The sequence below is a fragment of the Camelina sativa genome, chromosome 5 (assembly GCF_030686135.1).
Source record: "Camelina sativa cultivar CO46 ecotype springtype chromosome 5, ASM3068613v1".
Taxonomy (NCBI): Eukaryota; Viridiplantae; Streptophyta; class Magnoliopsida; order Brassicales; family Brassicaceae; genus Camelina; species Camelina sativa.
Genome location: NC_141884.1, coordinates 7,581,243 through 7,596,138, shown reverse-complemented (window position 1 = coordinate 7,596,138; position 14,896 = coordinate 7,581,243). Strand labels below are relative to the sequence as shown.

The 14,896-nt window shown below is 38.7% G+C and overlaps 1 protein-coding gene across 1 annotated transcript; it reads right to left on the bottom strand.

The window, feature by feature from the left end:
* Window positions 1–5,213: 5,213 nt before the first annotated feature.
* LOC147943355 (uncharacterized) lies at window positions 5,214–7,741 on the bottom strand. Its single transcript, XM_087512218.1, has 2 exons — window positions 6,514–7,741; window positions 5,214–6,298 (listed from the first exon to the last, which is right to left on the bottom strand). Exons 1-2 carry the CDS (start codon window positions 7,739–7,741, stop codon window positions 5,214–5,216), a joined length of 2,313 nt encoding a protein of 770 aa, XP_087368344.1.
* Between the last annotated feature and the right edge of the window lie 7,155 nt (window positions 7,742–14,896).

Below are 14,896 nucleotides of genomic sequence, written 5' to 3'. Positions count from 1 at the left end.
AAGATTTACTGGAGAAAATTAAACACACACCTGAGCCTTCGAGAGTCCAAAATTGAACTTAGTTGTTGTAAAGTAGTTTTCACGAGAATAGCATGACGAAACTCGGTTTCAGGAAGCGGCCTACAACGGCACTTCTCAGTAAACTTGACCTAAGAAAATGAGATCACGGCAAAAATGTAATGTTTGACACAAACTCAGTAAAACTCAAAGGAGGAAAGGCATGAACAAAAGTACCTGAGCAGGAAACTGTTTGCCAGAAGAGCAGAATGCATCGGGCTTAATGTTGATTGCACCATCAGAGGAAGCCTGAAAGACACCATGTAGCTCTCTACTCTCGAATTCAAACAAAAACGTCATTGGAATCATTAAATTTGTACCTTATGACCCGACGATGGCCACAGTTAGGGATTAAACCGAACAAAACAACAGATTAAAGCTCTTGAGAAAGGTGATGCATCTATATACTTATTTAAGCAACCCTTTTAAACAAATAACCCTATTCAATGTAAAATATTACACAAATAGCCACTAATACAAAATATAATAACAGAATTTTAATATTAATTTGTTGTAACCTGAAAATGATTATCCAAAAAATAGTAATTATTAATTTATTAGATTACAAGAAATTATTAATAAAATAATTTCGAAATTATTTAATAAAATAATAATAAAATTATTTCGAAATTATGTAATAAAATAATTAAACTGATTCTATTTATTGTTTCAGAAATCTTAGGAAACAATAACAAACTATTTAGAAAATTATAAAACTTAAATGTATTTATAAAACTAAGATTAAATATTTACATATCTAAATCATTTAATAATAACAAATATATATTAAAATTAGGATACAACATTGTTTATATTTTTAAAATATATCTATATACTTATTTAAGCTATGTTGTTAAAAATTTAACCAGTTCTGATGTGACATATTACGAAAATGCTATTATATTTTAATTACAGTAAAACTTCTATAAATTAATAAGGTCGGGACCACCAAATTTTATTAATTTATAGAGGTTTTAATTTATCGATAAATTAATAATTATTAATTTATCAATAAATTAATATTTTATTAATTTATGAAGAGATTTTTAATTTTCATAATTTTTAAAAAATTATATTATAAAATAAGATACTTTTGTTATCATTCATAATATTAAAGAATTTTCTTAATTTATAATCTTGGCTATCGTAATTGCTAAGTTTAGAGTTTAGATATAAATGATAAATGTTAGAAGTTTAGAGTTTAGAAGAAATTGCTACTATCATTCATGGTAATGATGAAGTCAAAGAATATATTGTGGTAATTTTAGAACCAAATACATGTAAGGAAGCAATTATCGCATTTAGGATTATCCATGATTTTTGGATGCGATTTGAGAAGACGGCAATGAAAAAGATTAGAGATGAGCTCCAATAAAAATGCAAATTCAAGAATATGGAACCAACAATAGAGTCATATTTCACTAGATTTTCTTAGATATATATATATATATATATATATATATATATATATATATATATATCAATATTAGCTTGATTATTAATTTATGATATTGATGGGACCATATTTTTACATAAGATTTCTGAAAAAATATTATCTTATTAATTTATCGAAATGTGTCATTTTTTACACCGGCCCAACTCGGGACCGGAAGAATTTATTAATTTATAGCGAGTATTAATTTAAAGAGTATTAATTTATAGAGGTTCTACTGTATTCTAATAACTAACAAAAGAAAAGTTTTGATTTGTTTACAAAATAATAAAACTCTATTTATTGTTTCATAAATCTTAGGAAATAATAACAAACTATTTAATTGGCTAAAACTTAATTGTTTATACACAAAATTCACTATATAAACAATACTAAGTGTATAATATTGATAACTAGATTAGCTACCTAGTTTATGATCATAGGTTTAATTTATCTAGGCATCAAAAGTGTTGTTGAATTACTTGAAAGAACATAGGTGATCCTTAGCCAACGATAGTTGAAGTTGGGGCACCTTGTGAACATAATCAAACTAGAACTTATTGCTTGCTAGGATTGTTTAGATTCAAACGACGGTTTAGGGTTCATTCAATTCCTTACATAGATAACTAATGCTGCGACAGTAGGTTAGTTTTATATTTGAGATTTGAGTTCAAGTACGGTTCCTAAAGCTATCCCAATCCATCACCCAATTTCGTGATCATAACCCTTGATTGATTCCCTGCGCCCAATACTTTCTCTTGATTTTTACAAACTCTTATTTATTTTCTGTTTTGTTCGGTTACTTGAAATACAATCTTCTTCATTGCCTTAGCTTAATTTGATATATATAATTTCATAGTGCATTGTTTGGTCTCTGTGGATTCAACCCTAAAGTGCTACGATGACACCACTTGATCGTGGTTGAGTGTGCTTTGGGTTTTAATTGAACTCTGATCAGAATCTTCCCTTATACAATTTATCAGCTTCAGGGATATTGGCTTCATCCCCCAAAAATTGTAGAGTATTGGCATTCTGACCCCTGCTCCAAGGAGTGGTGGTTACCAACAACTCTTCAAACAAACCTTTTCAGATCATAGAACCTCTAGCAACCCCTTCTCTGCCGCCGTGCAGAGCAGTCCATCTATTCTTGTGCTGGCGAGAGCAGTCCATCTATTATTGTGCCGGCGAGACGTTTGATCTTGAAAACTTCTCTAACATCACTCAGTCTGATGATAGTGACCATGAACTCATCTAATGGCCTGTCCATGGATGACCCGTCGATGAACCGTGTGATCACTTGCACCACTCTGCTTCTTAGCTTTGGTACCCAAGCTCCCATGTAATCTTTCTCGACTTGTTTGAGCTACTTTTGTGTAGTGTTTTCCCCTTTCCTTTATGTTGTTGTACTCTGTGTTAAGCTTCTCTACCTATGCATCTATGGCTTGTATGAACTTTATTATGTTTGATTGAATGAAAGCAATCTTGTGTGACATAAAAAAAAATAAGTTACCATTCAAGATTTTGCAAAAACTAAAATCTACATCAAAAATCAGAAACTAAGAAAAAACAAAAACCAAAATCTAAAACTCATTTAAAAACCAACAACCATTCATGCCTAAAATTAACTCAAAATTCAGATTAATAGGAAACTTAATCTGAACCATGTTTAAACTGAAATTAGAATAAACCAAAGATTGAACCAAAAGTATATTAATTGTAATCCAAAATAAGTCAAACAAAACCAGTCTTCTTGTTTAAGATTTTGACTTTGACTGATTCAAGATCTCTTAATCTACAATATCATTATTACAAAATGTAATAGTGGTGAGGAAAGCTTCGAATTGTCGTTCTGATCTACGTTATTGCAATTTCCAATTAAGCCAGTGTTTCGAGGACCATTTTTAAGAACATCGACTAAGTTCACTTCATCATCAACAACAACAACAACAAAAAATCAAATCCAGCCACGTACGTGTCTTCTTCAAAGAAAGAGTCTTTTTACTTTGTCTTCTATTTAGTAAACATCCGAGCCATCTAACTTAAACCAGTTTGACTGTTTGAGACTAGTGTTTTGACTTTTGACGATATTACATTATGGTTTTGAAGACTAGTTTGGTTTTCTTTATGTTAAATTGATTATTGGCGAAACCTTTTCTCTCTCAAAAACCCTAGATCCAGCCGCCGCCGACTGAGTTTCGTCTGTCTATCCAACGCCCGGGGTTTCGCCGACGGTGTGAGAGGGCTCTGCTCTTCTTCTTTGCTTTTTCCAGTTGTAGTCGTTGGTAAATCGTTCTCTTCCTCTCCGGCGGTGCTGAGGAGTGACTCAACTGTTGCGTCGTGATGGTGCGGAGGCTTACGCTACGGAGTGAGATCTTGGCTTGTTTTCCTCTCCGGAGACTGATGGTGGTGGTTCGAAGCTGATTCGGGCGGCTTTCTATGTAGCTTCAGGGTTCGGATCTGGCTTGGGTCGCACCCTTCCGCTACACCTAACCTCTCTGCTAGAGATCCCAGTTCTCTGGAGGTTAACGGTCGAGTTGGGTTTTAGAGTCTACCGGTTATTGGGGAGGATTCTGTGTGTGTCGGTGGCCGAGATTTGAGGACATCCTTATAGTCGGTGTTCTTGAGAGCTTCCTCAATTTTAGGGTTTCAGTCCGGCTAAGAAGCGAGGCAACATGGCAGATGCGACGTGGCCAATCCGGAAATGCACCGTGAGGTGAAGCTATGCTAATTTGTGCTCCAATTTCTCATCTTTAGTTGATTAGCATTCTGGTTTTGCGAGATTAGTTCGGAGAAGCCTTTGCTCTTGCTGGTTTTGCTTAGCGTCTCTTGGTCGGTTCAGTCGGATGTATTGTCCGTTTTTGACTTAGGACCGGAATAATGAAAGCCGGAGATACCAAGCTTTTCTGATGTTGCGCCTCTGGATGTTGATGCTAGTGGGACAAGTTCTACTCACCGATCATGAGGTTCTTATAGCTTGGTTTTGAATTGTCTTTCAGTATAGGATTTGATTTTCTCTGTGTTAGTAGTTGTTCTTGTGTCATAGGGTTTATTTAGGTGGTTTAAGAGATGATTTCACACCGAATCGTGGTGTGTTATCTATCTCGTTGTGGTAGAAAAATGCAATGTTTCTCGGTTAGGTAGCGTTGGATCCGCTAGTGATTCAGGGTGATACTAGATCGACTTATTGCATTTGGTCCAATTTTTTAGAGGAGAATGTTAAGTACCTTTGACGTGGATATATTATTTTGGTTAATGAATAGTTGATGTTGAGCTAAAATTAAAAAAAAAAAAAAAAAAAAAATTGACTGTTGTTACATTATTGACCATCTTTGGACTATTAGATATTCAGTTTGATATTTTAGAAGATTTTGGAGGATTCTTAAAATCTCCTGTTATTTAATTGGTTATTTTTAAAATCATCTGAAATCTCATATTATTGAATGTAAAATTTATAAAAATCATTTAAAATCACTTGTTATTCAATCAATGATTTATAAATCTCACTTCCAATTTACTTTTATTCAAAATATCACAATTTTTAAAAAAATCCTACTGAATGTGATTCTAGGAGACTTTTCTAACATTTTTTAGTTCAAAAATATAACTTACAAATCACACCTTTAAAGATGAAACTTTGGAAGATTTTTTTTATTAAAAGAGTTCGATGCCAATATTGCAACTTTTTATATTTTTTTTTTTGTTCAAAGAGGTGATTCATTTAAAGCTAAACCGGGATTACAATGTGGCGGTTTAGAGCAAGCTTAGCAATCGCATCAGCTTCTCTATTACAGGTTCGTGGAACAAAGGAGAAAACCAATTTCTGAAAGTTTGAGGACAAAGAGAGGATGTCGTGATGCATCCCATGGAGTTCCTTGGGCGGAGACCCCGAGTTTATGGCTTCGATTACTTGTTTAGCATCTGAAGCAATGTGGAGGTTTGAAAAACCTAGATTCCTTGCTGCTTGGATTGCATGTAGAATGGCCAAAGCTTCTGCGGTCACTGGAGATCTTGTATGTGGAGCGAGCGTCGACCCTTGGGCAGTGAAGCTATCATCCGCGGAGGTGAATATCCATCCCAACCCTGCAGTGTGCTGCTCAGAGTTCCAGGCAGCGTCAGTATGACAGGTTATCATTCCTGGCTCAGATCTGCAGATGGGAGGTTGGGTCTTCGTGGTTTGCGGGGCTGGGAAGTTCTCCTGTGCTTGGTTCCATTCTCGCGCAGCAGAGATGGCCTGAGAGATAACTTCAATTGGTTTGTGGTGGATATCATTGAAGATTAATTTATTTCTGGCGGTCCAGATCGACCACAAAATCCACGGTAGGAGGGGACCCTGGCTGAGTCCACAAGGGGGAAGGCAGGTGAGTTTTTTGGTGAGTTCCGCCAGTGATCTGAAGGAATGTAAGCGATTAGGGGCTGGTGGGTTCTTGAAAGGGGCAGCTTCCCAGATCTGCCTGGCGAAGGGGCAATTAATAAAGAGGTGTACGGTTGTTTCCTCCTCACCACAAAACGGACACCTAGCCAGGGGATTAATGGTGCGATGTGCCAGCTCGGATCCTAGGGGTAAGGCACCGCTCATAGCTTTCCATAGTAGGAACTTAGTTTTAGGAGATGTTTTGAGGTCCCATATCTCCTTTTTCCAGTTGAAGTCTTCGTTGAGTGGGGATTGCTGGTTATTGTTCGAGTCTGAAGCTAATCTTGGGTGGTAACCTGATTTGACTGAGTACTCTCCAGTCTTCGATGGGAGCCATACATAAGCATCGGGGGCACCTAGTTTGCTTGGTCGGAGCTGAAGGATCTCATTTTCATAGGCTGGGAGAAGGTGTCAAATCAGAGGGATATCCCAGTCCCCTGAGGGGAGAATAAGGTTTGCCACGCAGAGGTTTTGGGATTCTGCTGGTGGTGGTCCCATAGGGGAACTTGGAGTCTCCAGGGAGATCCATGGATCATACCACATGGAGGTTTGGTGGCCAGTCCCTATCACCTTGCCTAAGTGTTGTTGATAAGGTCTCTGCCTATACATATACCTCTCCAGCCATGCGATGTGGAGTTCGGTGCTTGGCACTCAAGGAAAGGCGTGTTAAGGCAGTATTTGCCTAGCAGGGTTCGTGCAAGTAGACAGGAGGGTTTTGTGAGAATTCTCCAGCTCACTTTGGCCAAAAGGGCATCATTGAAGCATTGTATATCTCTAAAACCAAGTCCACCTTTTTCTTTTGATCGAGTAAGTTTCTTCCAGGACACCCATGATATACTTTTTCGCTCTTCGCTCTTGTCCCACCAGAAACGTGTTAGTACTGACTGGATCCTTTTGCAGAGGGAGCTGGGGATCTTGAAGCAGGACATGGTGTAAGTTGGCATTGCAGCTAGGACTGATTTCAGCATGACTAGCTTCCCAGCTAACGAGAGGAAACGTGAGGACCAGCTGCGAGCTTTTTGTCGTATTTTGTCCACTATACTAGTGAAGAGGTCTTTCTTTTTCCTTCCAAAGAGTTCCGGAAGTCCCAGGTATTTTCCTAATCCTCCCTCTTTTTGGATACCTAGTTGGCCTTTCACTCTTGTTCTAACTGCATCATCAGTTTTTGCAGAGAAAGTGATTGCGGATTTCTGCGGATTAATCTTTTGGCCCGAGGCGACTTCATATTTGTGGAGAATATCAAGGAGGGTAGCACATTCCTCACTGTTGGATTTACAGAAGAACATGGTGTCATCCGCATATAGAAGGTGATTGATTCTAGGGCTTCCCTTTCCCACTTTGATTCCAGTCAGTTTTCCCTCAGCTTGGGCTTTAAGGCAGAGTCTTGAGAGAACTTCACTGCAGAGAATGAAGATGAATGGTGAGATAGGGTCCCCTTGTCTGATGCCACGTTGAGGAGCTACGGATCCCCGCGCTGCTCCATTCAGGAGGTAAGAGTAGGTTACGGTAGTGATACATTGCATGATCCAATTTATCCATTGGGGGTGGAATCCCATTCTTTCCATTACCATCTTGATGAAACCCCATTCTACACGGTCATATGCTTTTGTCATATCAGTTTTGACTGACATGAACACTTTCTTTTTTGCTTTTGACGTGTGCAGGTAGTGGAGCATTTCATGTGTAATTAGCACGTTGTCCGCAATTGCTCTCTGTGGAACGAAAGCTGACTGATTTTCAGAGATCAGGTTTGGGAGAATTGGTTGAAGTCTCTTAGTAAGGATCTTCGCAATGATTTTGTAATAGACTGAGCAAAGGGCAATTGGCCTATAGTCCTTCATAGTTTTGGGGCTCGATATCTTCGGTATGAGTCTGACATGAGTCTCATTTATCTTACTTGGTAGGACTCCCGAGGTGAAGAAGCTCTGGATCTCTTGTGTGATTTGGGGTTCCACTGTGGACCAGTTTGACTGAAAGAAGCTTGCGGAGAAACCATCTGGTCCAGAGGCTTTATCAGGGTGAATGGAGAAACACGCCTGCTTGATTTCCAGCTTGGAGGGTAGGGAGATCAGCATTGCAGTGATCTCATCGGATATGCAAGGGTGTAGAGCTTCTGATATCACAGACCAGTCGTCGCTGCCTTCAGAGGTAAACAGGGTTTTATAATACTCTGAGATGACTTCAAGAATTTGGTTTTCTTCGTAATGAGCTTGTCCCATGTCGTCTTCTAAAATAGCGAATTTGTTAACAGTTCTCCTTCCTTTAGTAACAGCATGGAAATACCCTGAATTTCTATCTCCCAGGGTGAGCCAGAGTTGACGGCTTCTTTGCTTCCAAAATTCTTCTTCCTCCCCATACGCCTTCGCTAATTCCTCTGTAATCTTGGTAAGAGTCGCCTGAGTCGTGTCTGTAGCAGTCATGGCTAGTTCCAGCTTTTCTTTACAATCGTTTATTCGTTGTTGGCTGTTGAGCTGTTTCTCTCTTGACCAAGTAACTATGGCTCGTCTAACTCTGCTAATCTTCTGATCAACCTCTTCGTTTGTAGCAGGATCCCAGTTTTCCTTCACCAGATTGGTGACTTCCTCATTGTTCCTTAATCTCCTGTCATAACGAAAGAGACCTTGACCTCTTTTCCTTTTAAGGTCGAAGTAGGTGATGAGTGGTCTATGGTCAGAGCCTTCAAAGCGTAGGTACTCGCTTCTCCCGGAAGGATAGGTTGTTGCCCATTCACTATTGGACATTGCGCGGTCCAAACGACAGAAGACCAGGTGATCGTGTCTTTTGCCCCTCCAGGACAGAAAGTTACCTGAGTGGCGCAAGTCAAAGAGGTCACATTCAGACATAAATGTTCTGAGGTCAATGAACGAGCCTTCAGGTCGTGGAACACCTCCAGATTTTTCAGATGAGTCCACAATATCATTAAAATCTCCTGTTAAAAACCAGGCATCTGATCTTGATTGTCCTATGATTGAGAGCTGATCCCATATACACTTTCTCTTTGTTTTATCAGGTTCTCCATAGATAAAAGTTGCAAAGAAGGTCCGCCCTTCAGCCTGAATTCGAGTGTCAATAAAGTTTTGGGTGTCTGATAGCACTTGAATATCAATATGTTCATGCCATAAGAGAGCTAGGCCTCCTCCTCTTGTGCTATGGGGTGGGACTAGTTGCAACTTGGTGAAGCCTAGAGGTTGTGTGGTTGTGAGAACAGTGCTATCTGGGTTTTTTGTCTCCATGAGGAACAAAATATCTGGAGATACCTGTCGGTTGATCTCCTTCAGGCGCCGGATTGTTGTGGGGTTCCCCAGCCCACAACAATTCCAGCTTGCTATTTTTAAGGAAGAGGTGGTGGGCCTTTGTGAAAATCCCGCGTGGGCTTCACAATAGCCGGAATGATGGTGGTAAGGGGTGGATCCCGAGAGGACGAAGAGCCAGTTTCACGTCTGAGGTTCTCCCCTGATCCCAGGTGGGCAGCTGAGTTTGATGGTGGAGATGGGGCTTTTGACTGACTCGCTTTACCAGAGGTATTGCGTCTCTTTGGGGAGCTTTGGATTAGTGCCATGTTTCTTTTACTAGATTTTGCTCCTCTTAGGTTTAAGGGACTTCTATTTGCAGATTTGTTCAGGGACGGGCGGCCTCTTTTCTTCCGTGATGAGGATGCCTGGGCAGTGGTATTAGAAGGGTGTGGGGGAAGGTCTGGGGATAGTTCCGGTCTATCTCGGGGTTCAGGTAGGTGAGTAAGAGGGGCATTAATTGTTTCCGAGGCTGCCGCAATGATTCCTGCTGCAGTTTCTGCCATCATTCCTTTGTTTTCCCCTTGTATAACTCTCTGTTTCCTTGCCAGACTTTCGGTAGGGTCCGCACAGGTAGTATACTGGATAGTAACCTCTCTAAGTTCTCCCATCACCTCTTTTGTTGTAGGTATTGCCGTAGGGCCAGGTGGTGGAGCATCCTGAGATGAGGTTCGCTCTAGGGGGGGTCTTCTGGTTCTGGGAGTTTCAGAGGACTCCGACCAGTTCAGTTCCCGTGGGGTTGATTTCTCACGCCATTGTAGGGACTGGGATTGAGACCCATGGGAATAGTGGGTTGGGCGTCAAAAAGCTTCGCGTCTGTGGGGATCCATTGATCTTTGGGGAGATTTATGGTGACTGTAGAACCTAGGTTCATAGGATCTTGATCGGTGAACGCTGCTTTCAATATGTTCCTTCTCGGCGTATTTCCTCTTGCTACCCGAGTGGTAGCTTTGTGACGCATGTGTTTTGGTTTGAGGAGATGAGTGGCGATTGGTTCTTTCCCTGTTGAATCTGGTGCCAAAGCTTGCTGCTGGATTCTCCAAGGACCTTGACTGCGATGGGGCTCTAAAGTTATCCTCCGGAGTATAGTAGTTCCTCTGTAGATTTGTCGTTTGAGCAGCCGGCGGAGGTTTGGTTAGAGGGGGATCTCTTGTTTTTTCTTGGAGTCCAGGGCATGTTCTTTCATCATGGGTAATTCTTTGACAATGGGTGCAATGATTTTTCAGGTTTTTGTATTCCAGGTGGACCAGGGCCTCATTGCCATCCGCGAACTCAACCACTGTCTCTTTGATTAGAGGTTGAAGGCCATTAATCAGGACTTTTGCTTTGACACTCGCGTTTGTTATGTCAATCTCCAGCACTTCTCCTAATTCATCTCCAATTGTTTGCATCATTTCTCTCTGCCAGAAGTGTTTTGGTAGGCCTTGAACTTCTATCTAGAACGGAATTAGAGACGGGAAGGTGTCAGAAATCACCGGTTCCCACTTTTGGAGGATGACCATCCACTGGTCAAAGTGATAGGGTCTGTTGTCAAGGACTTTTTGGAGGTCTTCCTCATATTCAAATTTAAACTGGAAGCATCCTCTTCCCAGGTCGGACCCTATGGCCTTGCCTCTTAGAGTCCATCTGTTGGCTAGAAAAGGAAACAGAGCATACAGTCTTTGGACAGAAGGGTTTGTCAGTCTTCCCATGAGAGTAAGAGAGTTTTCAGCAATCAGATCTGACGTGTCAAGTTCTGGGGCTCTGATACGTTTCCGGGGAGGGGGAGAATAGCCTCTTTCAAGGCCTTTCCCTTTTTGGAGGGACGAGTAACGGTTGGTCATTGAGGGTTTACAGGTGCAGGTTTGAGGGTAGTGCAAGTTGGAGGATGCAGGAAGAGGGGAAGTAGCCGGTGGAGAGTAGGGTTCAAAGGGTTAACAAAGAAAACAAGGTTAAAACAAGTAGTTAAGAGAAATTACCATATTGCATTCTTGTTGGCTTGAGAAGACGAGGTTTAACGGCGAGGCAAGACGTTGAACGGTGATCGGAGCTTTTGGTGGACCGTAGGGTATTGACATTTCTATCAACGGTCTGGTGGATATTACTTCTTTTAGGATGAGAAGGTTGGTGAGATCTGGTTCATGGGACGTTCCATGCTTCTTTTGACTTGCCTCGGAGTTCGTGCCTGGGAGAGAAAGTCCACTGACTTTCCTTTCCAGCTTTCTATCTTTTGCATTTTTGTCAACTGCAACTTTTTATATAAAACTAGATAATTGCTCGCTCATCGCGCGAGTTTACTGAAATTGGCTAAAAACAAAAGGTTTCCAAAATTCCAATATATTAGATATGAAAGAGGTCAAACCATACGACAAAACTATGTCTTCTATGTCCACACAACAATTAGTAACCACATATCTTTTCTGTCAAATATCAATATTTTACATATTCTTTTCTTTTCATGAATGTTTGTTTTTAGGGAAGTCCTTCTTTTGAATTCAAATTTTGGTTAATCAAAAAACAAAATTGTGAACTTTAGATTAAGTAATGACAAAAAATTTGTCTAAAAAGTTCATGTTTTATAAAAGTTAACAGGGTATTAACATCGTAAAAAGTTATAAGAATCTTTGTCTTTTAACAGACTTTGTTAAGTTTGATCTAGTAACTATCTTCTGATTTTATCCAAATAGATATGAATTCTATTTTTTATATTTAAAGTAAAGAATAATATAGTTAGTACATGTTTTGTCTCCATGGGTGTTAGTTGCACATTAGTTATATTTTGGTATTTGTTTTGGTTAAAATATATTGTATCTAAAAAATGGTTAACATTATAAGTAACTTATATTTAAATTATGGCTGAAAATTAAATGAAGCTCAAATAATAGCAAATTAATCAATACATTATCACATTGTAAATGGTTAGGGTATCACAGGTTTCTTAGCTCGACAATGATGCCTACAGATCAATACATAATTGGCCTTTCTTTTCTTTATTTGCTTAAAAGTCTAACGAAAACTTGATGTTAACAAACATGAGAATATGTGAACAGCACTTGGAGAGGAAATTACAGAACTGGAGAAGTCAAACACATTTGGTTGGACATGATGCAGCGTATGGTATTTTACCGAAATTCATGTGACCAAGACACATAATTGGAGGAAAGAATTTCGAGATATTTCAGTTAGGAACTCAACATTTAAAATGTCGATATATATAAAAGAATCATAAATTTGAGAATAATAAATCTTAAAGCAACCTGGCTCGCTGATACATTTCACTTGATCGTATGGACCAGACCGAGAAGTTTTTGTAGGCACTAATCCCAAAGCTTTACAATTTAATTTGTCAAAAGCTTATATAACCACAACTTCCATTAGATCCTTATGTATCACAAAGAATGATGTTTTAAGGTTTTTACATAAATTTAGAAAATATTTATTGTTTAGCTATAAATGCATTTGTATTTATTTATAATAACACATTTCTCATACCTTTTAATCAATAGTCATTCATCAAATTTATAAAATTTTATTTAATAATTCTTGAAATTTACAATTTTCTAGTCTTAATTGATAAAAGTTTACAGAAAATCAATCTTTGTAATACAAAGAAAAAAATCTTAGAAAGACTTTGTGTTACAGAAAGAGTCTTTCACAAATGCAATAGTGGCCGTAAATATGCCATGGAAAATATCATTAGCTCTCTATGAACATACAATAAAAAATGGTAACCTTAATTTATTTTGTTCACCTAAATCCACTCATCTTAGCTTTCTTGTGACCATAGTACTTAATTTTAAGTCTCTAAAGCATCTTGAAGGTGAAACTATTTGAAGAAAATAATACAAATACTAAGTAGATTCGCTCAACACAACACAGTTAATCAATATGACGAAAATGATTTAGCAAATACTGATGAAGAAAGTTGTGAACTTGGAGTATAATATATAATTTAACATATTTAATGTATGGAGGACAAAAGTAATAAAGAACAAAACATTTTAGGCTTGCCACGTTTTCTTAAATCATTATAAGCCCAAGTAATTGACAACAAAAGTTGAAAGAGAGATCGAGACAATTGTAAAGGTGGCAAATTTTAGGAAATAAAATAGTTTAGTGATGTATATTTAATTTTACTCGTTAGACTTAAATAAAATTGACACAATTGTAAAGGTCGTAGTGTACAGGCTTGTATCTGATCCGTTAGACTCTGCACTCTTCGAGTTCACCGTACTAACTCCATCCCCATTCATTGCCCTGCAAAATTTGAAAGCATGAAGACGTTCTGGTACTACAAGGCTGTGTTGTAGGACTCTGGAATATGTTTACGCGTCTTGAAGGAGTTATGGATATTGGATGACGTGGCAATACTTTTGAAGGCTTGGTAATTAGAGGACAAGATATTATCATATTGGCTAATAGATTTGGACTTATCCTTGTTTAGGAAAGTAGGTCATAGGAGAGTTCCTATATATTGTATTATTAGACAAACATGTTGTTTGGCCGTTCAAGAAGAATTTTAGAGAACTAAGCGTGAAAGCTTTTAGGGTTCTTAGGGATTTTGGTTAGATTAAGAATTGGTCAATGGCAAGTCGTGTTGACTGTGTGTAAATCTGATTAAACATATCTTGTAAGATTGTTTAAGTAATTCTTAATAAGAAAAGAAGTTCTTTTCTATATTGGCTGCATCTTCGTTTTTACAATTGGTATCAGAGCGGTCAACCGACGAGGGCTCTATACTCGCTACAGGTTGAGATCTTGAGATAATGATGCAGTCGGGTAATGAGTTGATGATGCTTCAAAGGGCTGTGATCTTGGAAGAACAAGGTTATGGGAGTTGGAAGGTACGTATGATTCAGTTGATTCGTAATCTAGGAGAAGACGCATGGACGGCTGTTGAAGAAGGTTGGGAACCTCCTTATGAAAAAACTGAAGCAGGAGTTAGGATCACCAAGCCAAAGGCACGTTGGACAATCGATGAGAAAAATCGTTCTAAGTATAATGCAAGGGCTCTTAACGCCATCTTTGGTGCTATTGATGATGATGACTTTAAGCTTGTTCAAGGTTGTGAATCAGCTAAAGAAGCTTGGGACATTCTGCAGAAGACTCATGAAGGAAACTCAAGTGTCAAAAGAACAAGATTAGACCAACTTGCATCTCAATTTGAAGTCTTAAGGATGGATCCAGAAGAGTCAATTTCACAATTTAGTGCAAAATTGAGTGCTATTGCTAATGAAGCAAAGAATCTTGGTAAGATTTATAAGAATACCAAGCTGGTTAAGAAATTAATTAGATGTCTACCTTCTAAGTATGCAGCTCATAAAGCAGTTATGAGGGTATCAGGCAACACAGACAACTTGAAGTTTGAGGATCTCATTGGTATGTTAAAATCAGAGGAGATGGAAGTTTCTGAAGAACTGAGAATTCATGATAAAGGAATTGCATTCAAGGCAGATGATAGGAGTGATCAGTTGCAAGAGATAAAAGATAACATGTCCTTGATGGCAAGAAACTTTGGAAAAGCCCTCAAACGTGTTGAAAAAGGACATGGACGAGGGTTAGCTCACTGGAATCAAAGTGCTACAGAGAGGTTTTGTTCTAGGCAAAATATATCTGAGAAAGAAAAAACTGATCGGAGAAAAGAGATTCAATGTCTTGAATGTGGTGGTTTTGGTCATTATAAACTTGAGTGTCCAATGGTTAAGCGCAAAGAGATGAAGTGCTTTG

What these genes read in the sequence shown, in the direction of transcription:
- LOC147943355 (XM_087512218.1), bottom strand. Translation starts at nt 7,741, where the DNA reads ATGAAGGACTATAGGCCAATTGCCCTTTGCTCAGTCTATTACAAAATC. An exon ending in CACATCGCATGGCTGGAGAG is followed by an intron (nt 6,299 to 6,513) that starts GTATATGTATAG and finishes ACCTTCTCCCAG; the next exon opens with CCTATGAAAATGAGATCCTT.